General features: G+C 35.2%; 1 protein-coding gene across 2 annotated transcripts in view; it reads left to right on the top strand.

Annotated features, from left to right (window-relative positions):
• LOC136040829 (afadin-like) overlaps positions 1 to 20,893 on the top strand; it is a 124,871-nt gene that overhangs the window by 53,389 nt on the left and 50,589 nt on the right. For both annotated transcript variants that reach the window (XM_065725176.1, XM_065725167.1), the window contains exons 7-9: positions 537 to 648; positions 2,951 to 3,088; positions 9,388 to 9,623. In XM_065725176.1, coding sequence (XP_065581248.1) covers positions 537 to 648; positions 2,951 to 3,088; positions 9,388 to 9,623 — 486 coding nt within the window. The remainder of the gene's footprint in view (positions 1 to 536; positions 649 to 2,950; positions 3,089 to 9,387; positions 9,624 to 20,893) is intronic.

The raw sequence follows: 20,893 nt of genomic DNA, 5'->3' as shown, positions 1-20,893 counted from the left end.
GTAGTTAATGATTGCTGTTATCGTTGCAAAACCTTTTGCTCTCAAGGTTTATTTCTCTATTTCAAAAATTTATGTCATTGATTTTTCTTTTATGTTCTAAGTGTGAAACATTGAAATTGCAACAACAAATTACTTTATGCTGTAAAACTTATAGTGCGTTGTTCAGTTTTGTAAACCAGTGATAAGCTCTACATAAATTGTGACTGATAACAAAAATTCCATAACTTAGAGATATAACGCAGGTGGTACATTTTTATCAGATTTTATTTTGTACAGCTTTCTTTTTCTTTATTCATTGCAATAGTAAGCCACCAAAAGGCAAACCAAGATGCAATAGATAGTAACTTTTTTTCAAATCATGAATTTATAGATGTATTCACTTCCAGTTTAATCCATGCATGAAAATGCGGTAGTGATAGAGTATTTTATACGTTCCATTTAAGTCAAGGCCAAAACCTTGCTCTTGGAGCAAAGTTTTAGCGTAATGTAGGTATAACTTTGTTTGAATTATAAGATTACGTCTTCCTTTTTATTAGGTAATATCCGGTCCTCATGACAATAACAATTCGGGAAGCTGGAACCAAGAAGTTGTATTAGAAGATGACGAATGCCCATTATCTATTTTGATGCATCATATGCAGTCGACTGGTACTTTATCTTTCTTATTTTCTTTTCTTTCTATTTTTGCTTCTTCTGCAGTACAACGATGGCCAAAAGTATGGTTTATGGTTAAGACAAGTTTGTCAACATTGTCTATTCTTCTACTGTTACCTTTGGAACACTACTAGCAGCTACATTTGATAATATTAATTAGAAAACAATTGTTCATTTATTGTCTTATTATCGACATTAACTGTCTTTTGTTTATTTCCTTTTCTTGCATGCAACCTTAATTTATTTTACAGATTAGTCAAACTTGCAATGGTATTTTGGTTTTGTGGGTTTTCTTCTTTTCGATAGACTTCGATTTATTGTGAAAAAGTGGTAAGGTTCTAACCTCTACGAAATATGAACCTCAGGCTAGGTTAATGTATTTACCACTACATTTTATTGAATATGCCGAAATAATGTATAACTCTCTCGCCGTAAGATATACCCTATGAATGTGGCTTGCTTAAGATGTTTGCCAGATGTGCAGGTGTTTAACATTTTTTTGTTTAATTGAAACTCTCTCTAAACATTCCCCTAAGTTTCAAATTAATACCATAAGTGTGGTTAGTTAGAGTAACCGTAGAAGTAGCATTCGTTCAACATCTACGTAATCAGTCTACGTAACCGTAGAAGTAGCATTTAGTTCAACATCTGCCTGTATATTCCTTGAAAGCTTCACCTTAATACCGTTAGCCAGTGTAATAGCATTAGTTGTAGTAGCAGTAGTAGCATTAGTAGCAGTATGCACATAGGACCTTTGGTCTTTTTTAACATCTCCTTCAACACACGATAAACTTAATACCAACAATCGTTCCTGAAGCATTTCTGATACGTCCTCTTGACAACCTATATGGACATAGTGTGTTTTGATTTAGTTCAATACAGTTTCAAAATTGCCCAAGATTATTTTTGCCTTAATACATTAGTATCCTTTGCTCTAGTAGCAGTAGTAGTAGAACCACTAGTTATAGTAATAGCAGTAGAATTATTAGTAGTAGTCTTAGCTTTAGTAGTCGTAATTATGATAACATCAGTAGTAATAGTTGTAGGAGTAGAAGCAGCAGTATTATGATGCTAATATTGTCTCAGTTTAACATCCCCCGCAACAAGCCTTGTAAGTTTTAATTTCACATACAAAACTCTTCCAAAGATATTACTGATATGCCTTTTTAACGACCTGCATGCGGATGACGTTTTGTGATTCAGTTTACATACCCCCATAAAAATTCTCTGAAAATTCCACCTTAATATACTTAGGTATAGTTCTAATAGCAGTCACACCAGTAGTACTCACTTAATGCAATTAGCCATTGCTATGATTTTGTCGATATGTCTTTTTGATAACCTGTATATTCATATACTTCTTGAAATTGTCGTTTTAATGCTCTTAACCTCAGAAGTTAATTAGAGATCTAACTTAGTAATTTAAGTCGTTATTGTCATAATGCTTAATACCACCGGTGCTATGTGCTATGTACCCTTAAACCAAATGTTCTATGTGCATACTGCTGCTAATGCTACTACACTGGCTAAGGGTATTAAGGTGAAGCTTTCAAGGGATATCTAGGCAGATGTTGAACTAAATCAAAACGAACTATGATCATGCATATTGTCAAAAGGGTGACAAAGCAATATCACAATAACGACTTAAAGTACTAAGTTCCTCTATTTTGTTTAACCCAAAAAGCCTTGTTATATGACCTTCGGACTATTTTGAATAAAATGGTTATCTCAAAATTTCTATTGAATGCATTTCGAGAAAATACGACGTGTGGGGGGGGGGGTAGCTGCCCTCTGATAAGTTCGACTTATGCAAAGGGCAGTAGAACTTCTGATTACCAATCCAATAAGCACCCTCCGAAGCTTATACGACCACCCTTTCACTAAAAATCTTATATGCCCCAGGGCATAACTTAACACCCTTTCCTTGAGGGCTGTGAATTGGTTGTCATCCTCAAGAAATTCATTTCCGGAACTTTCAACTACATTGAATAAATTGGCTATCCCAAAATTTTGACTTCGTGTGTTTGGAGAAATGATGGACGTGAGAGGGGGGTCGATTGCCGTCCAGTTGCTTTCGACAATTGAAAAGGCCACTAGCCCCTTTAGTTTTCAATGGGATGAGCCCTCTTTGAAGTTTCTGCGACAACTCCTTCTATACGAAGTTCCCTGGTCTAAAAAAAAAAAGAAAAAAAGAAATCCATTGTTCCAACATCGTTCTTTACTTAAGCAGCACTATTGCACTGCCTATGATTGTGTTGGTTTATTTAATTAAATACTTTTCTTTTTTCTGTTTTAGGTACAATAACATTTCATATTAAGCGGAAAACCGTTGATTTATCTAGAAGAAGAAAAAAGAAGCAGTTGAGTGGGAGCTTGAGTGGGAGACTTGAAGAAACTGCAGATAGATTACCATTTTTACTGGAGCTTAATCCAGGTAACTGTTTAACCTCTATATAGACTTTATTTATGAAATATTGAATCTCAGTATGCCGTGTCATTATATTGCCTACGCACACATTTAAGATAAAAATAAATGCGAGATGTTTAAAAAGGTAAAACAAAGAAATGAACCTGAAAAAGGCAAACAGATCTGTGGCCAGTAAAAGGAAACGAAGAGAACAAAAAACAAACAAATATTTCGCCTGCACAAAATGTCTTCAGCGTAAAAAAATAAAAATATAAAACCAAAAACTAAAATACTGTAAATAGAAGTATATATAAAACTAAAACAGACTAACTAATATATATATATATATATATATATATATATATATATATATATATATATATATATATATATATATATATATATATATATATATATATATATATATATATATATATATATATCTATATATATAAAAATAAGTTGTCTGTGGATGGATGGATGGATGTGTCAGGTGACGTCACCTGAAAAAACTGGATCAGGTGACGTCAAAACTGAAAAAACTAAAAAAAGGCAAAAACTACAAAAAAAACTAAAAACTAATAAAAAAAATAAAAAAGCTAAAAAACTAAAAGAACTAAAAAAGAAAAAAATAAATGACGACACTCAAAGAGAAAGCGACCAGGACAAAAGGAATGTTCGATTAGCAATCAACAAAGCACCGGGACACAGGGAGTATAAATGACGACCCGGGGGAAACAGGGGGATATAAATGACGACCGGGACAAAAAAACTAAAAAGAAAAAAAAACTAAAAACTAATAAAAAAACTAAAAAATCTAAAAATCTAAATAAGCTAAAAAAGAAAAAAAAAGGAAAAAAATAAAGGAGAAAAACAAAACTAAAAAACGAATGTATATACAGACCGGGACACCGGGATACAAATGACGACCGGGACCCGGGACACAGGGAATATAAATGACGACCGGGACACAGGGACACAACTCCGGTACACCGGGATACAAATGACGACCGGGACACAGGGAATATAAATGACGACCGGGACACAGGGACACAACTACAACGGGGACACCGGGGGAAACAGGGGGATATAAATGACGACCGGGACAAAAAAACTAAAAAGAAAAAAAAACTAAAAACTAATAAAAAAACTAAAAATCTAAAAATCTAAATAAGCTAAAAAAGAAAAAAAAAGGAAAAAAATAAAGGAGAAAAACAAAACTAAAAAACGAATGTATATACAGACCGGGACACCGGGATACAAATGACGACCGGGACCCGGGACACAGGGAATATAAATGACGACCGGGACACAGGGACACAACTACAACGGGGACACCGGGGGAAACAGGGGGATGTAAATGACGACCGGGACACCGGGACAGGGAATGGTCGATTAGCAATCACCATCAACAAAGCTCAAGGGCAATCATTAGAATCATGAGGTATAGATCTGAATACAGATTGTTTTCCCATGGACCATTATATGTTGCATGTTCAAGAGTCGGTAAACCTGACAATCTATTTATATGCAAAGACAATGGGACAGCAAAGAATGTTGTATATTCGCAAGTTTTACGTAGTTAAAACCATATATATATATCTATCTATATTCACAGGTGGGACATAGGGACACAACTACAATGGCGCGTAACTATTATGGCGCGTAACGACTTACGCGCGCGGGGGGGCTTGGGGGGGGCGCGAAGCGCCCCCACCAACTAGGTGTTGGGGTGGCGCGAAGCGCCACCCCAACAGCTAGTATATATATATATATATATATATATATATATATATATATATATATATATATATACCCTCATGAACCTCACAAGTAACTGGATTATAAATTTAAAATTACAAATTGACTTAATTATATTGTGTGACATAATTCAATGTTAAGCGTTTGATGCTGCAAATCTTTTATTTGTCAATGTTCTGTTTCTTTGTTTTGTCAGGGCTGACCAGTTCGGCTTTAGATATTTAAGTTTAAGAAAGGGTTCAGAAATGGTGGCTGAATGATGCTTGTCAAATAATGGTAATTATTTACTCGCTATGGTTGCTTGGCCATTAAGTTGGATTTATATTTGTAAAACGTGGAGATTTATCTTTTGATGTGTTTGATCACTGTTAATCAAGCGTTAGGTTATCTGTCCACTGTGGGTTATCTACCCGCTGCGCAATTATTCTTTTTTCATTTTAAAGATATGTCTTAAAGTTTTAATTTTGTACGAACTTGGCTATCTATATATTTTTTTTTAATTAAATGTATCTTTGCCTGTCCTTTGTGGTTTACTAAACCATTCGCTAATCGTTGAAAGATTGTAAGGACACTCCTTGCAAGGTTTCCGGCATAAAAGTTCTGAGAGTTGGGATGGGGGAGAGTTCATATGAAAGTGATTTATATTCGTTTTATCTTTGTCTCAAATACAGCTAAAATTTAGCCTCTACTTTGGAGACAGGAATGTGCCAAAAAGATTCCGAAAGAGAAGGACCCAAATAGGCAAAAATGCAAACTGAACTGAAAAAAGGTCGATTTTGATTTTTTAGAATATATAATCTACAGAACACGATGAGTAATATGAACGTATAATCTATTTTGACCAACGACAATCAAAACAACCTCATTGCGAAAAACGTTATTTCTCTATAGCAGTGGCAACGATTGACTCGAGTCTTAGATGTGTGTGATCTTTGGGCCGTAAGAACTTTAAGTTTATCTGGTAAGGGATTTAGGGGGATGGGCTTAGGTTTGGAAGTTTTCTCTATTATTGATGTTAAATGTGGTAGCGTCTACCTAGGAGATAATAGTAAGGTTGTTTGCATCTTATAAAAATTTGTAAGCAACGTGATACATTATGTGAATCTATTGATTATCATCTTCCTATTCAGATTATCCATAACTTGTTTTTCCAAACAAGCGGTGGATGCATCATTTTGTAATTGAAAAAGCATATTGGAGTTCATTTTAGATTTATTTAGGTATTACCATAGAACTGATGATTTGAGATTTTACAATAAATTCATCACTTGGTAAAACTGGCAGAATTAATCGAAGATCACTAGACAATGAAACTAGTGCTTCACGAAATGGCTGTTCATTTCCCATTCAATCTTGCAGTATACAATCTGACACTTCACTTCTTTTTTCAGAGCCATTGTTGAATTGTCTCATATGATATTTACATTTCACATATTGATAATTATTCAGGGGTATACAAGGGAGAAGGTGACGCTCAGTCCGTGGTCCCAAGAACATTGAAATTTCTGTATTTTATCCTACAATATTATATATTTTCCATATGATTTGCAAGTCTTTCGAAATTGCGTTCCCTCTTAAGTGCTTTCCTAATCTGAGATAAAATCCTGCTTGTATGCCTTGACTAAACTTTGACTAAGAAAAAAACTCATCTAGTTCAAATTTACAATATGCTGTACACATTTTTCTAAGTGAACTAAGAGTAAGTAATAAAAAACAAAATGAAAAATATCAGATATGTGGGTTTATTCAAGGTTATTTGAACTCAAAAAATAAAACTAATAAAGTAAATGACCCCAACTAAAACTCAAATCTTAGAACATGATAAAACAGGTGCAGTAACAGCCCATATCAAAAGCTTGCTAGTGCTCTGTTTAGCCAATAAATCAAACCTCTACATGAGAGAGACACTTACAGCGCCCACGGGGCCACTGCTTCAAAACGACGGTTCGAAACTAGTCTTATCTGCAGCTGGTTTACGGCTAGTTTACAATTAAAATGAAACGTGTCTCCGCCACGGACGTGATTCATTGTGGATCAGTTGTGTTTATCTAATTGAACAGTGCAGTGGGGTTAACTATGTTGAGTTCCGACGAGGAAGACTTATACCGCGGGTTTTGTAGGGTTCAAAGGGGGTATTGAGTCCATCCCTGCTTGGAGAAGAATGTAAAGTCTCGTCTGTTCTTAGTAGCAAAAGAAGTGTTTCAAACAGATAGAAAATTTATCATATTTTACAGAATGTCGCTACAGAAAGTTTATATTTGTTTTACAGAAAGTTTTACAGCTCTTCATGCTTCTCCACTTCTCCTACGAATTTCACGTCTAATTCCTGGTCTGACATGTTGAGAGCCAAAATAACTGGACAATGTCAATGCGGTAGCTCCCGAAAATGTGCGGAAAACACTGCAACGCAACTTTAAAAATGGCTGGAGGCTCTAATGGAACCGATTTTAGACTGATTCGAAACCAGTCTCATCGGGATTGCCTCGTGGGTGGGCCCCCACTCTACTTCAAGGCCATGGTCCTGAAACAGTTGCTTGTGCAATCGGTTAGTCTCAAAACAGTTTCCCCGCAGGCGCTGAGCCTAAATATTAAAGTTGCAACTGAACTTTTTTCAGTAATACTGTGGAAAAAACCAGTATTGTCAAGTGTTAGTAATCATTTCTGTTTTTTTTTTTTTTCAATCAACCTATTTCACAATAAAGTGGCTAATTAAGTTCCAATGTTGTCTGCAAATCCCTGTATGACATGTTGATTCGGGAAATTCACTCGATCCCGAAGTCTATTGACAAACCTCAGTTCAAACGATTCCGATTTATTGATCCATTAGAATTGTGTTGCGAGAGCAACACTTTGGTTTTGTCCCGTTTTTTTTTGTTTTTTTTTTTTCCTATGCCGCCGATCTCAGCTTATTCCTGGAAACTGGTAAGGGTCTAACCTGTGCGGTTTTTACGGAAAGTGTGGACCTCAGGCCGGATTGATGAATATGACATTACATTTTGGAAAGCTCCGTAGAACTCTTGCCTGGGGCCAAAAAGGATGGTTTTTGCTTGTCCTCGAGCCAGAGCCTATGGTGTGCGAAGTGAAGTGGAGTTATATAGTCTATGTCAGAGAGGAGTATCTGAAGTTGTGCAGCCAAGCTTTCGTTTCATCAAACCATGTTTCTGCTTTCGAGTGGAAAGCTCCGTTCTAGCAGGCAAGCAGGCAGGCACCAGTTTCAAATTGAAGATGGACTAAAATCTATAAGTGTTAAATATATGCGGTAGTTCCCCGGCCCCACAGCCAATATATCTTCTTTGAGTGATAAATAGAAAAATTTACAGAAACAAAAAAGTGCGATTTTCCCACAGGTCCGAAAGTGCTGCCATCTATTGTTTCTAGCCATTTCTGTTCGTGATTTCAGCTGACTTTACCATTCTTTTTTTTTCTACTTGGGATTGCAATAGAGAAATGGTATCAGATATACCTCTTAAACTTTAAAAGTTCTGTCATTGCTAAAGAAATTAGAGCTTATCCTTTGCTCCTTTCTAAGTGGTGGTGTTAGAAAGTTGGCCTCCGGCAAAAAAGTCAACTTTTGAACTAAGACAGATAGAATTTTTTTTTCAATGACAATCGATAGATCTTGATGAGCTGATCAAAGTATATGTCATCCATTTTTTGTTACAAAAATTCCTTCATGACATACACCAGTTTGAAAGTTTCAAGGGGTTGACAACTTCAGTGGTAAGGTACACACTTGAACTAAAAATAGGCCGATACCAATTGTGAGATATGTAGGGGACTTCCAAGCAACAGTCGATTATTAGCTTATAATCATCTTTGGCAATGAGGGGTTTGCAACTTTTGCTGATTGGTGCACCTATTATCTGTTTCTGGTGTAATTGATGGTAAGAACAACTTGGTTCCCGATTGTAAGACATGTAGGGGAGTTGTAAGTAATAATCGGCTGTTAGGCTACAATGACTTCAGCGACAAGGGGTTTGCAACTTTTGCTAGTTGGTGTACCCATTATTTGTTTCCGGTGAACTTGGATGTATATCACGGGAGAGGGACTTGTAAGTAAGAATCGGTTGCTAGAGGAGGTTCATCAGAGGCTAAAAATTTGTGCAAATTGGTGCACATCTATGGTATTTGATCCTGAAAAGTCACGAATAGCTTTATAATACCAACTAGATTATATAAGATAATGTTCCAAGTTTCCATCGGTCACGATGTCTACGATTGAAAAGGATAAAGTTCAACTGGCTGCAAACTCAATTTAGTCCCTTCTTCCGATATTCTTTTGCTGTTGTTTTTTCAACGCTGAAGAACTTGATCATGTGATTACTGATTGTGTTCTGCTTTGAATATGCCGTTTTGAATGCTTTGATAGTTTTGACAACTTCAGAATTTAACCGATAGCGAAGAAACAAAACCAAAGTGTTGCTCTCGCAACACTTTTATCGGCGAAGCCGGACAAAGGTTGCCGCAACACTTCACGTTGCCCAGGCAACGTAGGTCTAGTTTATTACTGCCTGTTTTAATCGCTCCAATATAAACCTTGTGTTAGAAACGTTGAAATTTTTCAGACGGGTCAGAAATGCGCAATAATCAACCTAAAAAATATCGACTTCAGATGGATGTTACAGAAGTTGGATCGGAAAGATGCCTGGGGGGTGATTCATTGCAACTATATGGCCCAGCTGTGTTACCTAGACATTGTGTGATTGCCCATACCGAAGGGATTGTTACAGTGACCCCTTGTAGCCGTGATGCGGAAACACACGTGAACGGACAAAGAATTTTCGAAACAACAATATTACAGGTAGGCAAAGCTAATCAGTTAATTTTTCTTGCATAATGCTGTTATGTAACTTATTTTCTGGGATGAAGGCAGAAAAGATCCAAGAACCATTACCTTTCTTAATAACAATATTGTAAGATTATTTTACTTCTTTTTGTCTTATTTACATATTGGGCAACTGCGAAGGGCGTAAGGGATTGGTGGAGTTCCCGCAAAAATTGAAAAAGGCTTTAGAGAATCAATGGACGTTTACTTAGATTTGGGTGTTTATGCTAAAGTAATGCTATATTATCAAGACTAATCCATATACAGCTTATGTTTTACCATCCACTTTGTTTAAAAAATAAACTATTCACTTAATCGAATCAATTTATCCGAAGCCTTGGTTCAGAAAGCCTTTGTCAAACCATTAATCGAGAGAGCAAGGGAGCGGGAGAGGGGGGGGGGTAAGTTTTTAGAGGGGTATCTATTTGGCATTTGATCGTTCGTCCAAAGAGATAACTCGTATACGATTCTTAGGGGACGACCTTTTTTCTTAGATTTTTTTTTAATTACAAATTTTTCGTTTCCGAGTGTATTCACTAGCTAAGGAGGTATTTGATTCAATTCGTTGTTAAAATTACCCAAGTCTTGATTTGAAAAAAAAAGCAAAAAAAACAAAAAACGAGCTAGTTAGGCACTAAAGTAAGCTAATTCCATTGCTGGGTCAAGTACTCCAAAAAAGCATTTGAGTAGAAGTGCCAAGTCCTCAACCAAAATTGTAATTAAGTATCAGTACTAAGTACTCGAAGTAAATTGTACTTAAGTACCTAGTACATAAGTACTAAGTAACCCCCTCCCACTGGAGGGGGTTACCGGGTTTGATTCCCCCCACCCTGGAAATGCTTCTCCAACTTGCAAATTCGCTCGACTTGAAAATGCCCTAATCTTACCCGAGGCTGTTAGAAAACTTCATGGAAGGGTATTTTTTGGGTACTTCACCCCCCGAATAATTTTTGTTTTCGGTAAAACCCCTTTTGAACGAGAATCCTGGATACGGCCATGAGTACCACCCACAACAACTCAGCTTCTACCATATTAGAACTTTTATAGCAAGCAAAAACACAACAAATTGGCTTTTCATTCATTATAATATTGTAAACTGTCTAAACATTATACCAGTATAGACTTTCATAGCGGCTTTATTTTTATACAGAGAGAGAAGGATTTATTGACAAAACATGTCAACAAAAAATTATTGCTACTTCCCCTGAAAAACAAAGATGATCCATGGGGGAGGTATATGAAACAAAATCCTTAAAACAAAAAGAACACTTGGCCACATACACCACTAATACCACCACACTAAACAATAAATACAAAGGATTATCATATATTATATTTTTCTTCTGGGAACATCATATCAACAAAACCCCCACACATAAATCAATCACTCAAAACTCATATTCAGCAAAATGCAGTTCCTTAATGGTTTTTCTTAATATATATGGGTCTCCAATAATCCTAATATCACTAGTTAATCTATTCCATTTCCGTGTACCTCTATAAGAAACATAAAACATTAACAGGAAGAAATACCTCTAGGTACATAGAAGTCAACACTACCCCTTTTATCGTGAGAATGAACAGTAGACCTAGAAAGGTAAAGGATACGATGTTAGACTTTACAGTCCCTACCGGCGGTGTTGATCTCCGTTTCTTGGCCCTTCAGCCAGGAAGTGCAATGGGGGGTTGGAGGCCAACCATCCTGTGATTTCGCACACCCTTCCTGTTCACCTTCCCAGATAACTCCAGGTATCCATTTAGAGCTGGGTCGACTTTGACTGAAGGAGTCACGCCACTGACCCCCGTCCCAAACCAAATAATTTGGTACACTAGTATTCGAACCCTCGCTCTCTCGGACCATGGATCCTAAATGTCACGCATCAATCCACTCGGCTAGGAACGGCCGAACAGTAGACCTAATGGACAAAAAATCACCAAAACAACGAGGCTGAATATCCTGCTGCAGTCCAAAAATAATTCTATAGAAAAAAATATATAGAAGTGATATAGAAATGATATATAGAAATAAGAAATGATATAGAAAAAAAATTCTATATCATTTTTAAGTCATACCATCGCATTTTGGTTTTTTGTCTTTAACCTCCTTTGTGACAGTTCTAAAGCTAGCTGAAACTTCAAAGTGGTCGGATACATCGTTGATAATGACCCTGGGAAGACTCAAGGGCACATTAGAAAGGATATTATCCAGAAGCTTTGCTGATGTTCCCGTAATTTTTGTAGGATTTTTGTACAAGGATGAAACCCATCAGATAGACTTCTATTAATAAATCCAGTGCCACAATAAAACATAGCATAGAGTTAATAGGGAGTTTCATTAATTGTTCTTCAAATAGGTCCGTAAAGTCATGGAGCAGGCTCTGTGGAGGTCTCTATACTAAACAATGCACAAGCTAAATTTCTCTCCAGTAAAATGCAGAACAGAATTCTCGCAAACTTGTTCTCTGTTTACTGTAAGATCTCTTATTGAAGCCTTATACTCAGCCTGAATATAAACTGCTAGGCCTCCGTGTTGGTAATCCTCTCGATTCCTTGCAAATAAATTGTAACCAGCGATATCTAGTAAACATGAGTTATTTTTTTTAACCACGTTTCATTTATAGCGATTACCTGAAAGATATTATTACTTATTAGTTCCGATACAAAATTGTGCGCACAATCCAGTCCCTGACAATTCGAATAAAAAATGTTAAATCCAAAGCGTCCCTTATCACAATACAAGGGTAGTGTATCCCCCTTAAAGATATACCTTGATGGTTCATTTGTGATAATCTCAGTAGTATTAATATCTAAATTTCTATTTATCATTTAATTAAACTGGCTGGATTAGTGAACCCTTCGACTTTCAAGTTGCATGATATTAATGTTCCCAGGAGGTAAAACAATATATCTAATCATTATGAATAAAATTTAATACATGTGATGGTATAGAAAAAAATCATTATCGACTAAACATATATCTAGACCTAAATAAATACAAAAAAAATTAATAAAATATATTCCGTCAAAGCGGACAAACAATTAAAAAAAAAAAATATATTAATGAAAGCTTCATAACACAAAGCAAAACTATTTAAAAAGAAATCAGCCCGCTACCCTCCACTCAAAGAATTTTCTCATTAACAAACATTTAAAATTATTTACTCACAAATAAAAATTAACATAAACCCAAACATTTCAAATTCATCATTATCAATTTTTCTGTATCTATTTGATTAAACCAAGTGAAGAAGAGAAGATAATTAATCAATAAGTAAACTAAACGCATTCAATAAAACACTCATTTCTTAGCACATCTGCTGAAGGTATGGTGGAACTGTGTTTGATACCCATGAAATGATACCCATTGATTTAGGATATAATTTTTTCATATGATTTTTTTCTTGCCTCTCTCACAGAAATGGGGCATTATCACTCACATAAGTGTTTACCTGGTTTGCTATCTTCCTTCCTTTTAGCTTATTCCCATTTTTAAGTATTTGAATCTTGTTTAAATGGTTTTTTACATTTCTTAAAATGTTTCCTACCTTTTTTTATTGCAACAACTGAAAAATGAAGTATCACTGGTAAATTTAGTCCATCCTTACATATCTCGGTAAACATACGTTTAGCTTGATCTTCATCCTCACAGACTGCATTCCATGCAACCAAATTGTTATTTTTTTAGGCTGATTGCAGCTATAAGCCTATCAGACATTACACTTTAACCCGGAGAATTCAGATCATAAAGCTATTTCCTCCGATTCAGCTGCTTTTATTCTATTTTCTACTGCAATAAATTGCTATTCAATTGATTTGACTGAGCTACGAGTTTCACGCATGTCCATCATCTTCGCAGAATCCTCTGATAGTGTCAGTAGCGAAACCTGAGTTGTCACTGGCTTCCGAATATCCGGGTCTCCTGACGTATTCGGGGTGCCTATAGCAATATCTTCACTAGAATTAATATCTGGACGGCTCGTTTTATTTTTTTTCCTTGCCCATCTTAACTTAGTAATAGCTAAAATTGACTTACTGAAAAAAAAGAAACCACGAGTCCTTTATCAGTCCTTTTTTCCACTGTTTCGTTTTTCCACTACTATTGCTTTAACCTCATATCACGAATAGTTTCAGCTTTAAATCACTTTGGAGGAATAATGAACAATGATTTCGGTTCTTGAGTTTTGTTTAGGGAAAGACTTGTATTTTCGAATAGTCTTATATCAGCCTATTAAGTTTCCGTTGTATCACAGCATTCAGACAATTCAGCAATAACCAATCTTAATTCATTTCATTGCGTCGTTCATAGAGTAGGCAATACCAAGTACTACGGTCTTAACTAGTTGAGCAATGAATCATGATTGAATCGGGTGACATCTTGACATTGGGTGGACCTAACGGGTGATGTAACAAGTATGGCATATCCAACTGTTATGTCAAATAGGCTTTTCTACCTTTTCCAGATTCTTTTTCTTATGTCGCCCGTCCGAACACCGCATTAAGCATTGTTACCATTGGCTTGATAAGGAAAATGAAGCTCGCTTCTATTTTCTCGAATGCATCACCAATCAGAATGCTTAATTGATGGTGCCAACGCGTCAACAAAGATACGGAAGTCAAAATGAACAAAATATTAGCTTTACGTGGCTGTTTGATTATTTTCGGATGTAGTGACGGTAGCATTGCTTATCACACCAATGTGAACAATGCATTACATTTACTTAAAAAAACTAAAGTTCAGTCTTCATTGACAGATTCTGGCGCCAGATTCTGGAATCTGGATCAATAAAGGCCAGTCATTTTTGACAGATCTGTCAACAGATGACCGGTATTCATTGGCCCGGACTCCGGAGTCTGGCGCCAAAATTTGTCAAAGAAGATTGAACTTAAACCATGAAAACTTCGTCTAAACAGTTGCCATAGCACTATGATCAATAGCACAGTTTAATATCCCACTACTTTGAAAAAAGATCTGAAAAACAGTCCTTATTTTAATGATGAGTTTTCCAACTTTCGGATTCTTTCAGAGAATCGAGGGTTCTCCTCTTTTCTTGAAGAAATTTGAAGAATTCAGCTTTGAGACTAGTGTCTATATTTACTTCATGATCACTGACAGTGTCGTCATCTTCCATAAACGAAAATAAATCATTAGTCTCATTTGTACTAGACTTCTCAGCACCCTCAGCACTTTTTCCATTTCTTAAGTTCACTATTTCTATTACGGTTTTTTGTCCTTGCAAGGCTGTTGTCAACCATCATAATTTGAAACTCGAGTGAGAGCAAGTAGCTATGGCTAGTTCACTGAATGCTTTCTCTTCCAATTCCGTTGAAAAAACATACGAGAAGCGTTCATGCAAACTACCTAAAATGGTCTCTACTAATGACAAAGTTTCCTTGAGAATACGGATATTCTTAAGTTCTTTTAGTTTAGTCTCCAAACCATGAAATACTGGCAAAAAAGCACCAAGATAGCAATTTTTTCGCCTTGCAAAAAATATAAGCCTTGGCACTTGGTAATAAGCATGTACTCCTTTAAGCAAATCCCTCTCTACCTGCTTCAACTTTAGAAGTTTCAGTTCATCACGGGCTCTGGATAACTTTTCCGCACCAGATATTTCTGCAACAGGCTTTACTGCATCATAGAGAGATTTCCAGTGAGTAGTATTTGGTATGGTTGGGCGCCTTCCAGTAATTTCCAAAAACTTGTTGGTAGCTTTCGTATTATGATTTGTCGCATTTCATATGTTATGGCATTTGGACATCGTGGATTGGTAAAGTCTTTGAAATGAAACATTAACAAATAATCGATCACTATCTTTTTGTGCAACTAGGTTCAATGTATGACTGCATCATCTCAAATGCTCTGGGAGATAAAATTTATAGATTATTATTTATTATAAATAAATAGTGTTGCATTTATATTTATATCAAAAATAGTAATGTTTTAATAATATTACGTTTAAATTTATTATAAATATTCTTCATTTATAATAAGCTCAACATTTTTAAATTTTTTCTAATTTCTAGACGACTTTAGAGAAGTTCAAGACAAAAATGTACTTGGTACGTAAGTACCGATAAGTGTACGAAAAATGTATTTAAGTATGTACTTTAAGTACTCCTATAAAAATGTCGTTAAGTATGTATTTAAGTACTTGGAACTGTACTTAAATACGTACTTAAGTACATGTATTTAAGTACAGACCCAATACTGGCTAATTCATAGCTCAGTATAAAACTAATGCGAGTCCAAGATGTACGATTACAGTGACACGATATAAACAGGATTTAAATCATGACCCAATGAAAAACAGGTCAGGTCTGGTCTGCGAACCTATTCGGAAGACATGAGAAGGATTGTCATTATGCATCTTGTTAAACCGGAATCTTGTCAAGAAATATTATCTGAATGATTGGAGAACTGAAGTCGACCAGACGCCTTCAGCATCATCCAACCTCATTACTGATTTTTTTGCTGACAGTTAGGTATATTTGCCTTATTTGAAATAGAATCATCTAAAAATAGCCACTCCGTATGATTGAGGACCAAAATTATCCTTTAGATCCTCCAAGATCTTTGAATCTGTATGATTGGGGACAAGTCGGTGTGTTGCACTTCCGACACCCAAAATCCCCCACATCACTGCCAAAATTTAGCACAAAGGTCTGCGTATCGCTTCTTGTTCGAACCGGAATTATGTGCTGAACTTATATGATAGAAGGTGCAAACTTGGCGTATGCTTAAACAGCCTACTTATTGCTACTGGCTTTGTTTGTTCAATGTACTAGCAGCCTTTAAAGTTTCATAAGGTAAAGTCTCCCCAAATTGAAATTTTAAGGCCTGCTAGCACATGGACCGTAAAGTTGAGTTATCTTAAATTTCTCCATGACCTCCCCATCTCGGAAAAGTTCGATTGCCAAAGTTCTTGCAAACAAATTAGAACTAGAATTGAGTATAGTGTATATTAAGTTAGGATTTTATCTTTTCTTTAGATTAATGTACAATATTATTATGTCGCCTTATCAGAATCGTAGTAACCTGTTGAGGTGATTAAACCAGACAAGATTTTAGTTTTAAGAGCCAAAATGTACAAACGAAATTTGAAAGTCTCTTCTGTGCTACCAAATTACTAGTATTTCTTTAAACGTGATTCTTTCAAGAATGTTTTTTTTTAGCGCAGACATTTTTGCTAAAAGTACAGCAAAAACAGATGTACGTAATGATAACTCAGCAAATGAATATACTTTATGCATTATACTTCCCTTAAGGATCTCAGTCTTCCTCTGTTGTTGTATGTCTGTGTTCAATTCAAAAAGTCAAGAATGTGCCTGCATTATGTTAAGTGCCAATCCTTATGCCAGAAGTCCTGTTTTGGTTAGTATTAGTAAAATAGATTAAGAGGTTTCTAAGCTCAATTGATTTTTGCAAGAAAGTTCTTAGTTACGTACATAATTCATCAGTAGCTACATATGCTAGGGTAAACATCACTAGGCCAGATTTAACCGCCGTAGAAAACTATCTTTCATGATCTTTATGGTTGGAAAATGTTAGCTGTCCTAGTCTTTCGGACCATGGCTACATATTTTTAAGCTGAAATGTTCTGCTAAAAATGCCTCAAAGTGTAAATAAAACTAACTAGTTACAACAAACCATTCCCATTCAATCACAAGAAAGCCATTTGGAACACATTTAGGAAACATATTGTAAATAACATCGATGATATAATCTTGAAGTGTTCGGAAAGTAGTAATGAAGTTGAGAATAACGTTGAAAAGCTTATTATTATCAAACAGTTCGTGGTAACGAACTGTAGTAAGGAGCGACCCGGCTCAATAGTAACCAAAACTATAAAAAATTGAATTTTGATATCAATAGCTACATCAAAAGAATCACATTTTAATGCTGATTTTAAATATATAAGTTTCATCAAGTTTAGTTTTACCAATCAAAAGTTACGAGCCTGAGAAAATTTGCCTTCTTTAAGAAAATTGGGGGAAACACCCCATAAAAGTAGTAGAATCTTAACGAAAATGACACCATCAGATTCAGCGTATCAGAGAACCATGCTGTAGAAGTTTCAAGCTCCTATCTACAAAAATGTGGAATTTTGTATTTTTTGCCAGAAGACAAATCACGGGTGCGTGTTTATTTGTTTGTTTGTTTTTTTGTTTTTTTTTCCCAGGGGTCATCGTATCGACCAAGTGATCCTAGAATGTCGCAAGAGGGCTCATTCTAACGGAAATGAAAAGTTTTAGTGCCCTTTTTAAGTGACCAAAAAAATTGGAGGGCATCTAGGCCCCCTCCCACTCTCATTTTTTCCCAAAGTCAATGAATCAAAATTTTGAGATAGCCATTTTGTTCAGCATAGTCGAAAACCATAATAACTATGTCTTTGGGGATAACTTACTCCCCCACAATCCCTGGGGGAGGGGCTGCAAGTTGCAAACTTTGACCGGTGTTTACATATAGTAATGGTTATTGGGAAGTGTACAGACGTTTTCAGGGGGATTTTATTTTGTTTGGGGGTAGGGCTGAGGGGAGGGGGCTATGTTGGAGGATCTTTCCTTGGAGGAATCTGTCATGGGGGAAGAAAAATTCAATGAAAAGGGCGCAGGATTTTCTAGCATTACTATAAGAAAACAATGAAAAATAAACATGAAAACGTTTTTTCAAGTGAAAGGAAGGAGTAGCATTGAAACTTAAAACGAACAGAGATTATTACGCATATGAGGGGTTCTAAAAATACTTTAGCATAAAGAGCGAGGTATTTAGGAGGAGATAAATACCTCGCTCTTTATGCTAAAGTATTTTTAGTAATTTCAACTTTTTATTCTACGGCCTTTCTGATTCAGGGGTCATTCTTAAAGAACTGGGACAAAACTTACGATTTATTGTAAAGAGCGAGGTATTAACGAGGGTAAAAACCCCCTCGTATACATAATAAAAATATAAGATTATGAAAGTTTGTTACGTAAGTTAATTCTTAAGTTACGTATATTTTTTACTAATCAAAACGTTCGTTAAAAATTAAAAGTTCTAGTTGTCTTTTTAAGTAACCGAAAAATTGGAGGGCAACTAGGCCTCCTTCTCCATCCCTTATTTCTCAAAATCGTCTGATCAAAACTAAGAGAAAGCCATTTAGCCAAAAAAAGAATTAATATACAAATTTCATTTTAATAATATATGTGCGGAGAGCCAAAACCAAACATGCATTAATTCAAAAACGTTCAGAAATTAAATAAAAAAAAACTAATTTTTTTTAGCTGAAAGTAAGGAGCGACATTAAAACTTAAAACGAACAGAAATTACTCCGTATATGAAATGGGTTGTCCCCTCCGCAATCCCTCGCTCTTTACGCTAAAGTTTGACTCTTTGCCACAATTCTACTTTTTAAAACAATTAAAAGTTTTAGCGTAAAGAGCGAGGAATTGCGGAGGGGACAACCCATTTCATATACGGAGTAATTTCTGTTCGTTTTACGTTTTAATGTCGCTCCTTACTTTCAGCTAAAAAAAAAAAATTGTTTTTTTTTATTTAATTATCATTCGAGACGAAGCTAAAATCGTAATGCTTAGAAATAAATCCATCTTCTGAAAAGAATGTGCAAAATGTTGGATCCCAATAATAAAGGAATTAACGTGAAATTATTGAGGAGTATAAGAATTTGCACAAAAATAAAATAAAGGTGTATGCTAATGAAATTCAAAAGTCAAAACTTGAGGAGCAGAAGAGATTTTGTGAAGATAAATGTAGCTTAGATCCTTAAGGGAAGTATAATGCACAAAACAAGTTCTAAACTTATCCCAATCCAAAGTTTTCTCAATCCCAAATCGTAAAATGTACACAGATGCGTACACAGGTATGTACAAAGAATCTTGCCAAGAAGCCTCATGTCTATACTCAAGGGTGTTCACTGGATGGGAGTAAGCCTTATATAAGATCAACAATCAAGTAGATGTGTGACTACAAATTCCCATCCCTATTCCCCCTTTGTTAAAAGAAAAGCGCTTCAAAAATTATTGTACAAAATTATGGGTGGTCGGAAGTTTTTACTAAAATAGTGACATTTTTACCCAAAACTTGACTTGCAATCCAGTATTTTAGGTCTTAAGTAGAAAAGCCTAAAAAAATACAGTTATTCTTGCGATTAACACATAACAAAACCAAATTCATTTTAAAAATATTTTCTAAAAACAAGATCTGTCCAATGAAAAATAAAGAGGGTTATCAAAACCCAAAACGAGCAAAAATAAATGAATTATTGAGTCCAACTTAAAGCGAACAAAAATTACTGTAAACAAATACATGAATCTTAAAATGAACAGGGATTAAAATCAATAATCAAATTAAAATTAAAACGAACATCAATTGCTACAAATAAGAGTGGTGTAGCTATCTCTTGGAGCCCCCAAATGCTAGAGTGTCATCTGCACATTACTGAAAATGTTCTGTATGTTGAAGAGCGTGGGCTTATTTGCCATAAAATTTATTTTTCAAAAATCAAAACATTTCAAGTTTACAGGAAATTAAGAAAAAGAAGTTAAAATAGATACATTTGTGAATTTTAGTTTAGTTTTAATTCTTCAAAAGGGCATTTTTTCGTTATTATTTTTCTCTTGATCCCAATTTTTTGGGATCAATGGCTAAATAAAGCTTTTAAAAGATTGATTGGTAGTGTCTTAAGCAGTCTCCATAGTTTTATTTCGAATTTATTTCCCATACATTTGAAAAGAATGGATTTATGAAGAAGAAAATATTGATGCAAGTCTGTTGCATGTTTGACTAATCACGCTAAACGGATTCTTTAAAACATGGTGGTATATAAATAAAGTAAGTCCTTGAAGTTTAAGCAGTATTATAATTTTTGATATTGCTATAAAAAAAGAGAACGATTTTAAAAATGTATTTTGTTTTAAGTAAATAAAAACTCAAAATGACTGTATTTCTACTCGTTTAAGGTTTTAATATCATTTTATTTTTCTTAGAAATATATCTTCAGGGAAACAATTTTAAAATAAGTTTAAGAAAACAGCCGACGTACTGTGATTGCCGTCTTGCTTTATTATTATTATTAAAAAAAAAATTGACTTAAAGTAAGGAGCAACATTAAACATTAAAACGAACATAAATTATTACGTATATGAGGGGTTTGCCCCTTCGTCAATGCCTCGCTTTTTACCTAAAGTTCATATTTTCTTCCAATTCTTTAAGAATGACCCCTGAGTCACAACGGCCGTTTAATTGGAAT

The sequence above is a fragment of the Artemia franciscana genome, chromosome 2, assembly GCF_032884065.1.
Source record: "Artemia franciscana chromosome 2, ASM3288406v1, whole genome shotgun sequence".
NCBI lineage: Eukaryota > Metazoa > Arthropoda > Branchiopoda > Anostraca > Artemiidae > Artemia > Artemia franciscana.
This window is presented reverse-complemented; position numbering and strand designations above follow the sequence as displayed.